This window comes from Bidens hawaiensis, unplaced genomic scaffold (genome assembly GCF_021521415.1).
Source record: "Bidens hawaiensis isolate Kalapana, Puna unplaced genomic scaffold, B.hawaiensis_p1.1 tig00030294_1, whole genome shotgun sequence".
Classification (NCBI taxonomy): Eukaryota; Viridiplantae; Streptophyta; class Magnoliopsida; order Asterales; family Asteraceae; genus Bidens; species Bidens hawaiensis.
The window spans coordinates 33431-51254 of NW_027495054.1; the positions used below are offsets into that span (position 1 = coordinate 33431).

The 17824-nt window shown below is 33.7% G+C and overlaps 4 protein-coding genes across 6 annotated transcripts; 2 read left to right on the top strand and 2 right to left on the bottom strand.

Moving 5' to 3' along the window:
• Positions 1 to 1520: 1520 nt before the first annotated feature.
• On the top strand, positions 1521 to 6362 carry LOC143580252 (BTB/POZ domain-containing protein SR1IP1-like). Its single transcript, XM_077063338.1, has 5 exons — positions 1521 to 1657; positions 2612 to 2681; positions 2961 to 3509; positions 4097 to 4591; positions 5731 to 6362. Exons 1-5 carry the CDS (start codon positions 1554 to 1556, stop codon positions 6247 to 6249), a joined length of 1737 nt encoding a protein of 578 aa, XP_076919453.1. The 5' UTR covers positions 1521 to 1553; the 3' UTR covers positions 6250 to 6362.
• Positions 6363 to 6604: 242 nt separating this feature from the next.
• On the bottom strand, positions 6605 to 8879 carry LOC143580260 (uncharacterized). The gene is made up of 3 exons (XM_077063348.1): positions 8784 to 8879; positions 7210 to 7397; positions 6605 to 7044 (listed from the first exon to the last, which is right to left on the bottom strand). The coding sequence occupies exons 2-3, from the start codon at positions 7378 to 7380 to the stop codon at positions 6973 to 6975; spliced, it is 243 nt and encodes an 80-aa protein (XP_076919463.1). The 5' UTR covers positions 7381 to 7397; positions 8784 to 8879; the 3' UTR covers positions 6605 to 6972.
• A 2695-nt stretch (positions 8880 to 11574) lies between these two features.
• LOC143580254 (peroxidase 51-like) lies at positions 11575 to 13812 on the top strand. Its single transcript, XM_077063343.1, has 3 exons — positions 11575 to 12013; positions 12529 to 12694; positions 13283 to 13812. The coding sequence occupies exons 1-3, from the start codon at positions 11597 to 11599 to the stop codon at positions 13687 to 13689; spliced, it is 990 nt and encodes a 329-aa protein (XP_076919458.1). The 5' UTR covers positions 11575 to 11596; the 3' UTR covers positions 13690 to 13812.
• On the bottom strand, positions 13504 to 16870 carry LOC143580253 (uncharacterized). Of its 3 annotated transcripts, XM_077063341.1 has the most exons (4): positions 16747 to 16870; positions 14897 to 15881; positions 14564 to 14743; positions 13504 to 13675 (listed from the first exon to the last, which is right to left on the bottom strand). In XM_077063341.1, exon 2 carries the CDS (start codon positions 15749 to 15751, stop codon positions 14951 to 14953), a length of 801 nt encoding a protein of 266 aa, XP_076919456.1. In that variant the 5' UTR covers positions 15752 to 15881; positions 16747 to 16870; the 3' UTR covers positions 13504 to 13675; positions 14564 to 14743; positions 14897 to 14950. The 3 variants fall into 3 exon arrangements, with proteins under 3 accessions (XP_076919456.1, XP_076919455.1, XP_076919457.1); XM_077063340.1 differs by having other exon boundaries at positions 14564 to 15881; XM_077063342.1 differs by lacking the exon at positions 16747 to 16870 and having other exon boundaries at positions 14564 to 15967.
• Positions 16871 to 17824: the final 954 nt, after the last annotated feature.

Consider the following 17824-nt stretch of genomic DNA (forward strand, 5'->3'; position numbering starts at 1 on the left):
ATTTGATTCATCTGATACGTACACGTCATGAGCATTGTCTTGCGTTACCACAAATTACATATTGTATATTTGTATATATCAACAAAAAAAATAGTATGAATACATACAAAACAAATTTTCAAATGTGTTCATTTGTAATTTTGTCAATAAAGAATATTTGTGAATCATCATATATCATTTTGGTAATGTAAATATAATTATTAATTTGGAATAAAATCATGTAGAATTGCCATTACCACTACTACCCGGGACCAATATCCCCAATCACCTTTACACTACATTCCAATTCTCAACTCACCATTCTTGACTCATTAGTGTGGCCAAGAATCATCATCAATAACAATTATCACCCACATTTCTCCGTATGCGTGTTTTCTCGACGTTATTAGACCATGTATAGTAGTTTAACTAAAAAGTGAAAAAAATGAGTATCACGTCACTGACACAGTGGCACGTTGTCAAACGACTCTCTCACTGACTTTTAGGTGTAATAGTTTAACTTTAATTGGTAAATTAAATAAAATATAAGACAGAATTACAAATATTGTCTTTTAAATATATGCGATTTATGGATCAGGTCATTTAAAAAGTTTATTTGCGGGTGGTGTCCTTTATATGACAAAATACATTCGCTTTTTGTCCTTTACACTAACTGTCATCCAAAAACTCAGTCAAATCCAAACATATCAAGACTTATCGGGGTTTTTGTTTAACATATTTTATTTAGTTTCTTTGTCTAATAATATATTTAATTTGTTTTTTAATTATAGATACTTAAATAGTATGCGTAAAAGACTTAAATGCCCTCACATGCCAAGACTTAACGAGGTTTTTGGATGCCAATTAGTCAAAATGATGGAAATCAAACAAACATGTCATGCAAAGGACACCGCCGGTCACCAACATAACGAAGAAGGCACCACCATACTACACAGGCATGTAAAAGACCAAACGTTCATGAATTGTTCAGTGAGAAGTTCGTTTAAATTTTAGTAAATGCATAAGTAGGTATATTTATATAAATATAAACATAAAAGAGGCTCGTTTAAATTATACATACATATACGTGTGTGTGTCTATTTACTTGGTTGTATTTTATATTTAAAAAATAAACACGCCCCTGTTTGTGTTCGTTCGTTCGTTCGTTTACAGGCCTAAGTCTAGACACGGTCGTAACCAATCAGGCTCACAATCCGTGATCGTGCGCGTGTTTAATTCACTGTATAAAAAGATGCCTGTTATGTGGTTGCTAGTTGATAAAATGGCTGAATGAAAACTGCCAAGTTGGCATGTTCCAATCTTTGTCAAACTGTCCAAAACCATTCACACCACCACCACACACACATACCATAATCCTAACCTTACAACTTCATGATAAGCTACATAATGCTTCATTTTTGGCCTATTATTAATCCCATTTATGGCTATTATATCATTTATGAAGTGCACACTACACATGTTTTCATTCAAAAACATCAATAACTTGCATTAATATTATGCATTCTATATGTGCATGAGCTTGTGTAAGGTGCCAAATAATAATAATATTCACCATGGTGGATGTTCATCAAGAAGGAGTTGGCCTACCAATAACACTTCACATGGCTGCCACAAAAAAAGAGCTTAATTCTGATGCCATGAAGAGAATTAGTGACTGGTTTGCTTTCAATTTTCTTCATTTTATTTATAGTTGTTTTCTATAGGGGTGTGAAGAAACCGAAAAAACCGACGGTTTGGTTTTAGGTTTTTGAAAAAACCGCACTAACGGTTTGGTTTTGGTTTTGCATGTAAAAAAACCGATACGAACCGAATTCCTAAAGTTTGTTCTCTTATATTTTATATTAAGTAATTTATAAGAATTTAATAAATATGTAACTCCAATATTTTTGATAAAATAATTCTATTATTTTACAATTAACAAAATTATTTATACCTAAATTCATTATTTTTTGTCAACTATTTTTTCGGCTTAAAATTTTCAAGCTCAAAAAGCAAAAACCGAAAACAAAACGAAAACCGAAAAACCAACACATAACGGTTTCAAAAACTCCAAAAACCGAAGTTTTGGTTTTCGGTTTGGTTTTAGCCAAAACCGCACTCAACCGCACCACGCACACCCCTGGTTTTATAATTAATATTTATCTACTTTTTAAATATAGTAAGAATCCAAGTATGGAGGACAAAGTAGAATATTTAGTGACTCTTAATTATAGATATTGTTAGTTTAATATTAGGTTTTATATGTATTTAGCCCAATAGGCCCAAAACAGGGCATATTGGTGTGTGTTCGTTTGTTTAACTTTAACTGAACCAATGATCGGACACGAACATGGTTTTCTTGTTCGTGTTTGTTCGTTAAGAAAATTAGCGCACTTGTGTTTGTTTATGTTCGTTTGCTAATAGTATAAAAGAGCAGTTCACGAAAGTAGACGAACATCAATTTGTTGAGCCTAAAAAATACTAAATTTTAATAGACCTAAATATTTTTAAAAAATATATAAATGAACGTATTAATCAAACATAAACAAACCAGCATAAATGAACAAACATAAAATCAGTTAAAATGTAGCCAGTTTTGCAAAACCTTTAACAGCTATTCCTATATTTGCAGGATTTCATCTCAGGACATCCCGAGTGATACTATTATATCTGTAGGAAGTGTTTCTTTTCCAATACACCGGGTACTCTTTTTTTGTATTCTCTTGTTGTAACCAGACGTGTAAACGAACCAAACGTGTTGTTCGTTTCACTTTAACAGAAAAACGATCAAACACGAACAATTTAATGAGCATAAATAAACGAATGAAACATGCGTTCATGCGTTTTTTTATTAAATAGACGAACACAAACAGACTTCCCACCGATCAGTTCGTTGAACGTTTAGCTCGTTTACAGGCCTAGTTATGCCTTATAACTCACACTTTTTAATATAATTTCACATATGCATTATTTCACTGCAGTTTGCTTTAGTCTCAAAGTGTGGTTATATAAAGAAACTCTTATCAGACACCAAAAATACTGATATTTCTATAATCAAAATCCCCGATATCCCAGGCGGGCCCGAAGGATTTGAACTTGCTGCAAAGTTCTGTTACGAATCACATTTAGAATTATCAACCGAAAACGTTGCAGCTGCACGATGTGTGGCAGAATATCTTGAAATGACAGAGGAATATGCAGCTGGAAATTTAGTTAAAATAACCGAAGCGTATTTAAATGAAACCGGGCTTAATAGTTTGTCTGCTGCAGCTTCCATTTTACAGTCATCAGGTAATCTGTTACCGATATCTGAAAAGGTAAATTTGATTGATAGATGTGTAGACACGATCGCGTGTATGGTGACTGAAGAAAGTCAAGTTTCTGTTGTTGACTGGTGGGCTGAAGATTTGATCGGGCTTAGAATCGATATCTTTAAACGGGTTCTTATTGCTTTAGTTTCAAGGGGATTTAAACAGTTTGCACTCGGCCCGATCCTAATGCTTTATGCCCAAAAATGCCTTAGAGGTTTGGTAAGATCCCTTGCTTGTATGTAGATTGGTTTCAATGGATTTGAGACTTTTGACCCGTTTACTAAAAGTGACATGTTTCAGCCTAAACATGTTTTGACCCGTTTTTCAACCTAAGGCTATAAACGAGTTAAGACAAGCCAAGTTGAGCCAGGTTGGACTTGGGCTCAGCTCATTTACAAACCGAGCTGAGCCTGATTGGCTTGTTTCTTTTTAATGAGCTGAAAACTGTGATGCTCAAGCCAGATCGCTTATTTTACAAAAAAAAAAACAATAATAATTTTGTTTTTTACATATATTGATATATATATATATATATGAAGAAAAAAAGTAATATTTTTAACATATGATAATGCAACTACAAAATTTATATTTTTATATATATAAATTCCACTTACAATTTATATATTAACATTTGAGCTTTAATTTATACGAGCTAGCTTACCTCGGCTTGGACTAGGTTTACCTGGCTCGGCTCAGGTCGTTTGCTAACAAGCTGAGCTCGAGGTAGCCACAAACTTTTTGAACAACCCTTTTTAATCTTGTGTAGTTACCGCCAAATCTTGAACAAACTTCCATTAATCAAACAGGAAATCCATGGAAAGTCAAAGAAAAATCTTGACCCGAAACAAGAACACGAGAAGAGAATTGTTCTAGAGACAATAGTCGGCTTGTTACCGCGGGAAAAGAATGCAATATCAATAAGCTTTCTTTCAATGCTGCTTCGGGCCGCCAAATATCTAAACACAACGGTTGTATGCAGACTAGATTTAGAGAAAAGAATGGGCTTGCAGCTCGGGCAGGCGGTTTTAGAAGATATATTAATTCCTACATATTGCTTTGATGGTGACACATTGTTTGATGTTGATACAGTTCAACAAATCATGATGAATTATTTTGAATATTATTCTAAGGATTCGGGTGATAACGAGAATGTTGGGATATTACTGGAGGACTTTCTTGAGAAAATAGCTTCGGATCGGAACTTGTTGGTTTCAAAGTTTATAACTTTTGCAGAATGTATACCGGTGGAGGTTCGGGTGACAGAGGATGGAATGTATAGAGCTATTGATATTTACTTGAAGGTATGATTTCTATATTTATAATGTGTGTGATATTTTACAGAAATTGTATTATTTCAGTGATGATATTATTATTCAGGAGGTCCTATGCATTAAAAGTACAGTGTGTGTCTTACTGTCTTTCAGCCCGTTCGACCCGTTTGACTTGTTTTCTATTTAGCAAACTTTTAATTTGACCCGTTAGAGGTAAAACATGAATCAACCATAATATATAAATGGGAAAAATTATTGGGCCGTATTTAGGCCCTGTTTGTTTTTGCCTCTTTTCTCTGAATAGAGAAAAACGTCTGATTCGGTCAGACGTAATCAGACGTGGGGTTGTTTGTTTTTTTTCTGGCATTAAGAGGTTCAGCGTCTTAATAGCATCTGAACCAGTATGAGCTTTTAGTGGTTCTGAAAACCTCTTAACCCAGAAAAAACATACGTTTGTCTCCGGCCTCCATTAACTTCTAACCCGGAGACTAGGCTCCATCTCCGACGACTAGAGGTTCGTCTCTAGCCTCCACCTCTTAATGATTCAGATTTCAGACATTTGAACCACCTCTTAACATTCAGATGTGGTATTCAGATTCAGACTTAAATCTCTAAAAAAAACAAACGGGGCCTATGGCTTTAAACAAGCCGAGCTGAGCCCATCTCAAAAGCTCTTTTATGTTAACGAGATGAAATGTTTCGGTTAAGCCCGTTTATGTTAACGAGATGAAATGATGAGCTAGGGCTCAGGCTTGACAAAAGCTCGAGCCAGCCCATGGCTCATCGTAGCTCATTTATTTTCAAAATATAAAATTTTTAAATTTTTTTATTTTTTTTACACATACTGATATATACAAAGTCTAAAAAATATTATTTGTAACATACATATAATATATTACATTTGTGGCTTTACTTCTAAAGAAGCCAAACAAGAATATAAGAAAAGTAGAGAATTTCAATACTTTTTTTCTCATTAAAAATGCCATACGGTTTTAACTTATAGGCTTGACACAGGCTAACAAGCGAGCCACAAACCGAGCTGACCTTGGCTCGGGCTCGGTCTGTTTACAAAAAAGCCGATTTAAGGCGAGCTGTGAGCTTTTTGACCAACCCGTGATAATAAGAAAAGAATGTATATTAATGGTCCGGTTAATATTCAAATCTTTCAGGCTCATCCGGCTATAACCGACATGGACCGAAAGAAAGTTTGCAGTATGATGGACTGTCAAAAGCTATCCCGTGAAGCCCGGGCCCACGCATCCCAAAACGAAAGGCTCCCAGTTCAAACCGTGGTTCAAGTCCTTTACTATGAACAACAACGGCTACGTGAACTAGACAACAACCCGATATCTAATCATGTAACCACACAACCAACCCTCGACACTCAAAAGTCAATATCCGATGAAATCTCGAGCTTAAGAAAAGAAAACCAAGAACTAAAGTTTGAACTTTTGAAGCTGAAAACACGATTACAAGAGATCGAAAAGTCAACCGCCAATAAACCGAAAGTCAACAGTCCAAAAGTGCCCACTTCCGGTAAGCCCCCATTGCCTAAGAAGTCAATAATAAGTTCGGTGACGAAAAAACTTGGAAAGATTACACCTTTTCTTCACGCTGACGGGTTTTTGCCTTCGAGTACGCGAGGCAAGAATAAACCGGATAAAGATCGAAGGCATTCGGTAGCTTGATAATTGATTTTTCGTTGTTTATACTATTTCTATGTGATAAAGATAAAGAAGTAAGGAGGTTTGTTAAAGACCCCAGTTGTTATTTGTATACATGGTTCATTGGTATGGTTCAAGTTGTATGTATGGTTGTTGATTATCAGTTGATAAATAAAATACAGAGTGGATGATTGTTATAAACATGGTCTTAGAAATAGTATCAAAGTATAAATGGTGATGAATAGTTATTTAACTTTTTAACAAAAAAAAGAAAAACGAAATAAAAAAACATATATAATTAATTAATCAAAAACTCTATACATTCAAAATCATCATTTTGACTATAGTCAATATACACACTATGTAGTAATATAAAACTGCAACCGGCCCTATAATTAATATGGTTTTAACCCTTATAGTGCAGGTTAAACACAACTCGGTTATTTAGCTAATATATTATCATAAGAGTACTTTTCGCGAGCTATCAAATAGCAATAAGCTAACAAATAGTTTTAATAAACAGCCCCTTAAAAGGGTCACTGATTATGGTTTAATCTGAAAAATACTAGATGCATTCTCTCTTCTGCTTCATAGGATCAATAAACATAATAAATATGGTTTATATGTCTAAACATGCAAAATCACAGGCTCATTTATGATCATTGTCAAAATTACCACCTAGAGCATAAAGATTTGTCCAACATGCCTGAAAAATTTGCAACCAGTGCTTTAAATAATACGCCATAACTACTTTCTTCCTCGGTTCAACCTCTGCAAGTGGTAATTAAGGGTTGCCCATGGTTTTCTTTTTTTGCCCGACTGCAAAACGATAATCACAAGAAAATCAAATACAAAATAAAAGAATGTTGCTTTTGTTGTTTAGAGTTTAAGGAATCAAAGCTTTATCTTGTAAGAAACCAAACAATAAAATGACCAAAAACGGCATTCCTGAGTCAAAAGAAAGGGTAAATAGGTAATTTGTACCTGAGTATCCATGCACGCAGCGAGTAGTTGGCGCTGACGGATGCATTTGTCATCACTGTTGTGATTAAGAGATAAACAGCCAAGATAACCCATCATATCCTTCATACAAGGTTTTGCTAGACCACCAAACTTCTTTGCATTTATATGCAACTCACCAGCTTTTTTGCCCATTTTATTTTAAGTATAATCTACAAAATGATCAAATAACAAGACTTTTATTTGAATATCAATAAAAAGGGTAAAAGACAATTAGAAATTGTGACAGATGAACATTTAAAGTTCAATAGGTTCTAAAAAAACAAACTGCATAGTTATATATGAATATTTCCAAACATGAATACATTATGGAACCCTATATTCTACAGTTAGTTCATCAAAACCTATGTTGTCAAAAGCCCTTTAAGCGTGCGCCTACGCCCTCGGGAAAGGCGCGGCGCAGGAAAAGCACCTCAATGCCATTTAGGCGATTCATCGACCTTTAGGCAAGAATCCGGCCAAATTTTGGTGAAATTATGTGAATTGCGGGCAAACTGGTCTGAAACATCCAAATATAACCTGACACCAGAATATACTAGCCTCTAAAACAATCATAAAACCCGTCACCCCCCCCTCTTTAAAAAAAAGGCATGTTTGTGCTACACGCCTTGCTTATCTCAGGCCCTCACTTAAAAATCGCCTTGCACCTTTGACAACGATGATCAAAACTACACAAACATTGCCAATTAAAAAAAGTAAAAAAAAAAACCTTAAAGCTTGTATATTTACAGTATATACATTTTAGCAACTCCAGTATCAAATGTTCATTAACCAAGGTTGGAGCTTTTCGAAAATCTAGAAATTATTGAGTTTATGTTGGATGAACTCGTCTGGTGATCAAAACTGAAACATTATTCTCATGATTATGATTTATGAATATATTAACTTAAAATATTCAACTATCTGAAGTCTCTTTCAACATTCAAGGTAATATAACTCAAAACACATCCGTGTATATTAGATCACCGAACCCCTATTTCCGTCAAAATAATATTAATCCACATGAACAGCGGATTACGCATAAATTCAATACACATATACTACAACGCACAATCGTAACAATAACATATGTGATTACATCTAAACTACACAAACATAAGTCACATTTATAACTAAAACCACGACACTTATACATTTCCAGTACAGACATTTTAGCCTTGAAAGCGTAACATCCCGTAATTTAGTAGACAGTAAACTTCAAAACTGAACATAATTCGCATGATTGATGAAAGTGTTTTAACTTAATAACAATATTTTCAACTGTCTGAAATCATTTTCAAGTTAATACAATTATTAAACCTTAATAATTATGTTTACAACTAAACTAATTTGAAAATGAATACAAGTAAGTAATAAAATCATAATGAAGTGCAAGTAAATCTCAAGCTAACATAATTCAAACACGTTCGTATCGATACCGAAACCCTAATTCAAAATCAGCATCAATTCAATAACGTATGTGATTACATCTAAACTAATTTGAATCAAAACATTTTAAACTGAATAATAATAATAATAATAAAGTAGTAAGTGCTTACGGAGGCGTGCGGTGGAGATCGGCGGCGGCGAATGGTGGATATGAGATGAGAAGAAGCCGAGGGGTATTTTTGGTAGAGAGAATTTATGAATCCAGAATGTTCATATTGGACCTTCAGTTTATCATTAACTACAATAATGGTATTTTCTTTCTCCTTCGGTTCTTTAGTGAAGATCCAAGTTTAATCTCAACTTGTGACACTTTCAGTAGATTAAGGCAATTAGGGCTGTCACTTTTTCCCGAAACCAGAAAAAACCTGTACCCAAACCGAAAAACCCGAACCCGAACCGAAAAACCCGAACCCGACCGAAGTAATTCGGGTTGGTTTTCGGGTTTGATTTATAAGTTTCATGTCAACCCGAATAAACTTTTTATTTTTGAAGTTAAATATATTTTTATGTATAATAGGCTTAGTGTTAGCCACTAAAGTTATCGGTTGCTGACCATAATCGATTGTTGTCATTCCAACTATTATGGATCGGTTGTTTATTGTTAATTTATGTTTTCCGTTTGTTACTAATAGAAATCGTAATCGAATAACCAAATCATGTCCGATTGAAGAAGATTATGGTTCGAGTTAGTTACTTAGTTTTATTCTTCTTTTGAATTGTTTTATCAAGTTATGTTGGTTTATTATTTGAGTATTTGCGTTACGAGCAAAGAAGAATATGATGTTTTAATTTTAGCATTGAAGTTTTTGTATTTTTTTTTGTTTTGTTTTCTAGGATACTCGAAATCTGATTAACCCAACCCGAAAAAACCCGAACCCGAATTACCCAAAGACGAAAAAGCCATGAGAAATTTGGGTTGGGTTTTGGGTTAAGATTTAAAACTTTAAGACCTGAAAAACCCGAAACCCGAAAAATGAACCCGAAGAACACCCCTAGGCCATGAAGAATTTGAGCTAGACTCCGTGCAAGGTTGTCAGTTCGAATCCCGAGCTAACCCGGGTTTTCGTCCTACTGTGTGTATATATTAGTCTAACTTTTACTTATGTTGTCAAAAGCAATTTCGGTAATATAATTATCATATATTGTATACTCAATTTACATTTGATTTATACTCAACTTCGCTAGTACGTTTCTTCATTTCCTAAACAATTATTTTGAAAGAATTCGAGTGAAGGTGAAGTATAACAATGCTATAAGATAATAACATGAATTTATATTTTATCCTCTTGTTTAGTTTTGTAATCTTTCACGATAATTGTTTAGCCCACACGCTATAACAAATGAGACCATTGTTCTGTCTCCTCCACATTTGAATTTTTGTGGACATCTATTTTTCGTCCAATTATAAAGGTAGTTTCCACCATCTTTATTCTTCGGTTCCTGTAAGTTGTTATGTCCTCACTCATCTCTCTTTCGTACCGATTCAAGAATTAACATTGGCATTCCTTCATATGAAATATATTACAAGTTGTATGTATGTTCATGCGTCCAAGTAAAGAACATGTTGCCCGCTCAATGTGGAGATTGCGAATATATAATTATTTTAGTTTTTTTTATATATAATTATTTTAATAGATGTAACATAATTAATATTATATATATATATATATATATATATATATTAAAAAGTAAAAGTTTCACACAGTAAATGAAATTAGCCATTTAGTTATTTCCACGTGTACATAAACATTTCACTTTTCATTTGACAGTTATAAACTTACAATATTTCATTTCTAACTTTTGATACTAATAATAATCATAAGTTTATACTTTACTTCATTTCAACATACAATTCAATTTCAAGTTTGATTTTAACTATTTCTTTTATTTCTATAATTATTCTTTTGACATGTATTTTCTTCTCTTACAAATTCTAGAATACTATAGTTTTTTGTTTTTATTTTGAACGTATCATCGTGACGCGCTTATATATATGTTTTGTTCATAAGCGATCTACGTCAAATATTATGTATTAACTTTTTTTTCCCAAAATGTAACGTTACTCTAAATTTAAATACAAACTACAATGTTTCTACATACGCCTCGATATAAATTTACTTCAATACCGAGTTCATACAATGCGCAACCAAAACACGTCTCAGTTATAATATATGTTATATCTTTGTTTTCTTCACGAAGACCTAAAGACAAATTTTTTTTTCTGCCTCGGTTTCGATATAAATTCAAATTTTATTAAAACAATGGCTCGTAACACACGAAAATTTTTTATTAACTTTATGTCTAATCAACGTCCCCACCGCGACACATGGGCTAATGTGTATCAACGTTACCGTCGCAACGCGTGATGACGTTTACTAGTTTGTATATAATATATTTGACTAAATATCATAGATATAACATAATATGCCTCTCAAACTAGACATTCGAAACAATATATTCGACTAAACCATCTTTTATAAAACGAACTATTTATAAATTATAACAAAGGCCAACCAGTTATAAAAATCTAAAAACTAAAACATAAATTCAACTTTTAGCCACAACCTACCGACATATCTACACGCCTAATATATGTTGGATTTAGTCCTCCACAACCCCATCATATCACATTATCACGTAACACATATACAAATAAATAAATAATTAAATAAATATTATTTATTATATTTAAATAACTTCAAATATTTCTTCTCAATGCTCAAGAAACTTAGTGCTAGCCCACAACTTTAATAATCAAATTTTAGTATAAAACACCCTAAAAAACAATTTAACAAATGCATATCCTTCACAAAAGTCAAAACACAATATATATATATATATATAACATAAAAAACTGGTTTGCCTTCTTTATATAATAAAGCTTCCTATACACCATCATCTTGCAAACACATACACTTTCAAAATGGGTCGGGTTACTATTATTCAAGTATTAGTTCTCTTTTCACTTCTCATTATTTTCCCAAACTTAGCTTTTGCTCAACTTAAACAAAACTACTATGCAAACATTTGCCCGAATGTGGAAACGATCGTTCGCAATGCGGTTAAAGCTAAGGTTCAACAAACATTTGTCACCATCCCGGGAACTCTTCGTTTATTCTTCCACGATTGCTTCGTGAAGGGGTGTGATGCTTCGGTTATGGTAGCATCTAGCGGGTCCAACACTGCAGAGAAAGACCATCCGGATAACTTGTCATTGGCTGGAGACGGGTTTGACACGGTTATCAAAGCTAAAGCTGCAGTTGATGCGGTCGCAAGCTGCAGAAACAAGGTTTCGTGTGCGGATATACTCGCATTGGCTACACGGGAAGTGGTGGTGATGGTACTAACTGATTTTGTTTCATGCGGGCTTGTTATGGGTGTAAACGAGTCAAGCCGCTCGTGAACTACTTGAATCAAGACGAGCTTAAATGAGCTCTAGGAGCTCGAGCCTAACAATAAGTTGTTTAATAAACGAGCCCGAGCCAGATGTTCACTTATCGAGCTGGAGCGGGCTCGAGATCTTAAATAGGACTATTATTTATATCAAATATATTTTTTAAAGTAAACTATTATAGATAAAATTATGCTAAAAGTAACTAAATAATATATATTATGCCACAAATAAAAATTTATGTGTGCGCAAAATAATTATAAATGTATATAAATAAACCGAGCTCAAGCTATAGAAATGGAGCTCAACACAAGCCGAGCTTGAGCTCTCGTAAGTAAATGAGCCGAACTTGAGCCTAGACAAGCTCGGGCTCAAGTCAGCCTACTCAGCTCGTTTACACCACGAGGGTTTACAAACATTAAGTAGTTTGGATACTGACCATATAGGATTCATGATGGTTGCAGGCAGGCGGACCGTCATATGCAGTAGAGCTGGGGAGACTAGACGGGTTGAGTTCCACAGCTGCTAGTGTTGGTGGGAAGCTGCCCAAACCAAGCATGAATTTGGATCAACTTAATACCATGTTTGCTGCTAACGGGTTGACCCAAGCCGACATGATTGCTCTCTCAGGTAACAAGTTAAAACCATAAGATGGGTCAAATGGGTTAAAATTTAACACAACAAATGATCGGACACGAAGAATTAGACGAATGAGGCTTTCTTGTTTGTGTTCGCTTGCTAAGAAAATGAACGTGCTCATTCATGCTCGTTCATTAATAGTGTAAACAAACGGTTCACGGTAGCAAGTGAACGTACATAACTAAACATAGATGGGCGTATATAACTAAGCTAAAGCCAATTACAAGTAAATGTGAACAACAATGTTTTGAGCCTAAAAAGTTATTAAAATTATACTAAATTGTAATCAGCCATAAAATATTAAATTGTTATCAACAAAAACATAAACTAACGAGACATGTTAGCGTTTGTTGGTTTAACTAAATGAACAAATATCATTGTTCATGTTCGTTCGTTTATTAAATAAAAGAAGTTCCTGCCAAACGGTTTAGCGAAAGTTCAGTTCGTTTACATGTCATAAAATTATATAATTTGCAATCGTAACTGACACGCTAACTATTTATTACAAAACCTTTTTTAAACAAAAATGTTTTCGGGTCAACTCAACCCGATCTAAACTATATTAATTACCATATCTAGGTGCGCACACGCTTGGATTCTCGCACTGCAACCAATTCTCAAACAGAATATACAACTTCAGCAAGCAAAGCCCCGTGGACCCGACTCTAAACTCAACTTATGCAGCCCAACTGCAGCAACAGTGTCCAAAGAACGTTGACCCAAGGATAGCAATAAACATGGATCCAAATACACCAAGAACATTTGACAACATGTACTTCAAGAATCTGCAGCAGGGAAAAGGACTGTTTACCTCTGACCAGGTCCTGTTTGTTGACTCGAGGTCAAAGCAGACGGTCAACTCATGGGCCTCAAGCTCACAAGCTTTCAATAATGCATTTATTGCAGCCATGACTAAACTAGGCCGGGTCGGTGTCAAAACAGGCCAGAATGGGAATATCAGGCGAGATTGTTCTGCATTTAATTGATATTAATACTCAAATATTATTGAGCTAATTACATAAGTAAACACTGTATTTACTTATTATATGGGAAATGGGAATACTTACATAATTATTATATATAACAATTTGCAAATTATGAATAGTAACTTGACAAATCATAAATTGTCACTTTTTTAGAGTTTTGGTTTCATCCCTTATACTGTAACCCATTAGGTTTTCTTTTCTTTTTTTTTTTTACTTTATTTAAGTTTCAGTTTCATCCCTGATAGGCTTATAATATAAATAATATTCATCTTTTACCCCTTAAAATATTTTAATAAGATTTCATTTATCACTTAATTTTATTGCTCTCTAATAACTTTTTAAAATCTCTAAGTAGTAAGTACACAACTACTTTTAATTTTTTTCCTCAACATTCCGATATAAATTTAATAAAAACGGAGTTATATTCAAAATAAAGTATTTTCTGGTATATAAGTCAGATTATAGATATACGTGTACAAAATTCCCGCAGCATAGCAAGGAGCAACTCCAACTAATTATAATTTAAAACACCATTTTAAGAGTCAATGGCATATAATAATCAAGCATACTCACATGTGAATTCGAAAAGCATGTTAGGAAACAAAGGTAACCAAAGAAATGGTTGACTAACAAAAGTCAAAACATATTAAATAATATGTAGTTATGCACCTATGCCAGGTTAACCATGTTGCAAAACTATGAAGAGCATTTATATCTTCATGTTGTTAATCTATGCAACAAATTAATGTGTAAACACATTTGTCAAAACAAGAATTGAAGATAAAAACACTTATAGTAATGTATATCAACTATGCAAAACAAAAACTAAAAGATAGTCCGATAAGGAAAAGATTTAAAGACTAGCAAATCTTGCCTGTTCATATGTTGTCCCTTGAATCTGTAAATCTTTGCAAGATTGAACATTTATCATTATTGTCTATAGCTAACTCAATAAAATCCATAATAATGTGAAGCGAGGAGAAAGATAGCGGTTGGTTTGAAATTAATATTCAGGATCTTTGTACCATAGTCCATATATGATTATATTCATAGCCTGTTCAACACAAGAATAAAAGATTTACCAACAGTTAGTATAGAAAGTTAAGTAAACTACAGATGATAATTAAAAACAACCAGAATATTTGAAGTGGTCAAGAATCTTACAAACTAGTTATAGCTTACGCTTCAATGGATATGTATATACAACCTAATTGTTATCATCCAAAATGTTTGCAGCTTCCTATTTTCCTCCGCGCATGATTTACACTTTTGCTTCTAGAATCTTCTCAAGCTGTATAGACCAATCGTCTCCGAGCATCTTGGGGTCGGTCAATGCTGTCATTTGGAAATCTAACAAAGAGGCAGTGAACTGTTTTTTGTGCTCGTGTAACGACCTCGAGCTAGCTAAATCCAAACTCGGTTTTATAACCCGTTTCAAATAAGAATCCAACCCACTATTCAATATGTTAACAGAATCCATAGAGATGTCCAAACCATCCAATTTCAACTTTTGCTTCAATCGGTTCTCAATTGAAGTTTTACTTAATAACCGGCCACTGTAATGACACGTCTCTGTGTAATAATCATAACCAGAACCAGAATCATTAAACAACATTTTCCGCGTTTCATTCGAGTGTTTATTAACTCCAAATGGAGCTATAATAGGGATTCTTCTATAATTAACTTCAACCATACGATTCTTGTCATCTTTAAACTTTCTTTCACAAACATCTGGATTTTGCCCTTTTCTAGGAGATTGAAGACCACTGTTCGTGTCTTTGAAAGTCAGTGGGTGGATATGTTTGACCTTTTTTGGCGGAGGTGTGTTGCAGACGGCCACGTTTACAATAATGGCCTTGATAAGTTCATTATGAAGGTGGATATTATCTCTACCTATCAAACGAATGCATAGTTTATCAAATTCCGATTTTCCAAGCTTTAAACTCAGATACCGCGTAAGAAGATTAAAGTACTTCTCAGATTTTTGTACACCGAGATTTCCTTCCATTTGAAGTTTAAGCTCAAACGTATCAATTCTAGAACAATGCCTAACTGCTGGCATTTGTAGTTTATTCAATGTCTCACAATCATCAAAACATCTTCTCTTATGAAAGAAAATAGATATCTCTATCTCTGTGACACATGGCACAATTCCAAGCCTCCTCAATGGTGTTTTCCGCCCTCTCTCTCACCTATAAAATGATGATATTAAATAACAATGAAATTAAAACAATATATTTTCTAATATTTAATGTAAATCTAATTATGGATACTTATTAAACCATGCAACCACATTACATAATTCTTCTTTATGATTTAATGTGGTTGGATGGTTGGATGGTAAAAAATACAATACATCAAGTAATATAGAAACAAAAACAAAAAAAGGTGCTATTACAAAAGTCTAAGTTTTAATTCTTAATATTTTATATTTACGTGTGCATTTATATATTTATAATTGCAGTTTAAGTTAACTGTGATACTTAAACGACTAACTACACTTTAGATGAGTTAAGATTTATCAATTACTTAATAAAATTTATACTTTTAACATAATTTATAACTGACACGTCAAAGTGCATTTTTTTCAACCGGTGCAGTACGGGTTTTTTAACGGCATCACTCTTTAGCACTACATTAACTCAACCCGTATAATATACATAATTCTAACCTAGTATAGATATATAGTTATATACTTATATACCTACTGAGTTCTGACTGTTGTTTGACTACAGTAAGCAAAAGTCAACTGTACTCGCTGATTTAAACCACACCTACAAAATTTATACATAAACAAAGCTTACTAACACTTCATTAGATTAAATTCACCATCAATTTCATTAACTGAGCCCTAATTGAGCTAAAACTCAATTCATACAAATTCAGTAAGCTAGATTCAATTAAGTTAAAATTAACAACAATACAAGCAAACAATTTACGATTCAAAGTGAAATACATACACCTAGTGATCAAATTACGTCACGGAAACTCGAATTAATAAGAATTGAATGGAATTGAAGTTGATGAAAACGAAATTGGATGAAACAGTGGATTAACCTGATTGATTGAATGCTGAATTTGAGTTTTGGAGTATGAATTGAATGAATTTGTGAGTGAATTGAAGTTAGGGTTCGAAAGTGAATTTGGGATTTTTTGGAAGCTTGTTTTGGAAGAGAAGACACGTGTTTCGTCAACTACATAAACAGTGTTTTTTACTTTTTAGCTGTGTTTCGGTTATAGATTTATAGTCGTGTTTGAATTGACATGTTTGATAAAATAAGTACGGACTAGTTGAAGAAATACTAGTTCAATCTAGAATGTGTTAACTTAAGATCTCCGTCTAGAGTTATATGTAATATAATCTTACGAGAATGAGAAATAGAGGGTTTTCTCATAACCACCATCATACGAGTATATATATATATATATATATATATATATATATATATATATATATAGAGAGAGAGAGAGAGAGAGAGAGAGAGAGAGATCTAAACTGTTGGTTTAAGTATGATATTTATAGTTGAAGAGAAAGAGAAGAATTGGTCGAACTGTTATTATCAGTGGAATATTCAATTTTCGTGGAAAAGCATATTTAAGGTTTTTTTATTGGACGTGAGAGCTGGCGAGGAGTTAACTGTCATCTGGAGGTACTATGTTGGCGTCTGCTGATAGGCTCGAAATGCACTTGTGGTCCTTTACATACTAGTTGCCGCATAAAAGAGTCTTGCACTATGAGTCTGTGATTGGCTTAAGGACTAGCCATTATGTACTGTTTGTCTCCTTCACAGAAAACGCATGTGGGCTTCCCGTGATGTGTTGGTTTTGCAAACGGTAGGGAAAGGTCCACGGGTGACTGAGGTTGTCTTGCGGACCTTATCCATAGTTATGTCGTACTTCCCTTAATGGTGCGGACAGGCCTAGGACCCTACACTAATTTATTGTTAGGAATTAAGTGATAGTCTATGTAAGTAAACTATACACATAAATATATATCATACGTAACCAAACATAAATGAACACAGTAAGATAACGTGGTTATAGTAACTTGAGACGGTCAAATAGGTCGTTGGTATCAACCTCAAAGTTTTCAGATTACGTATTTCTTCACATCAAAATTTCCAAAAGAAAACAT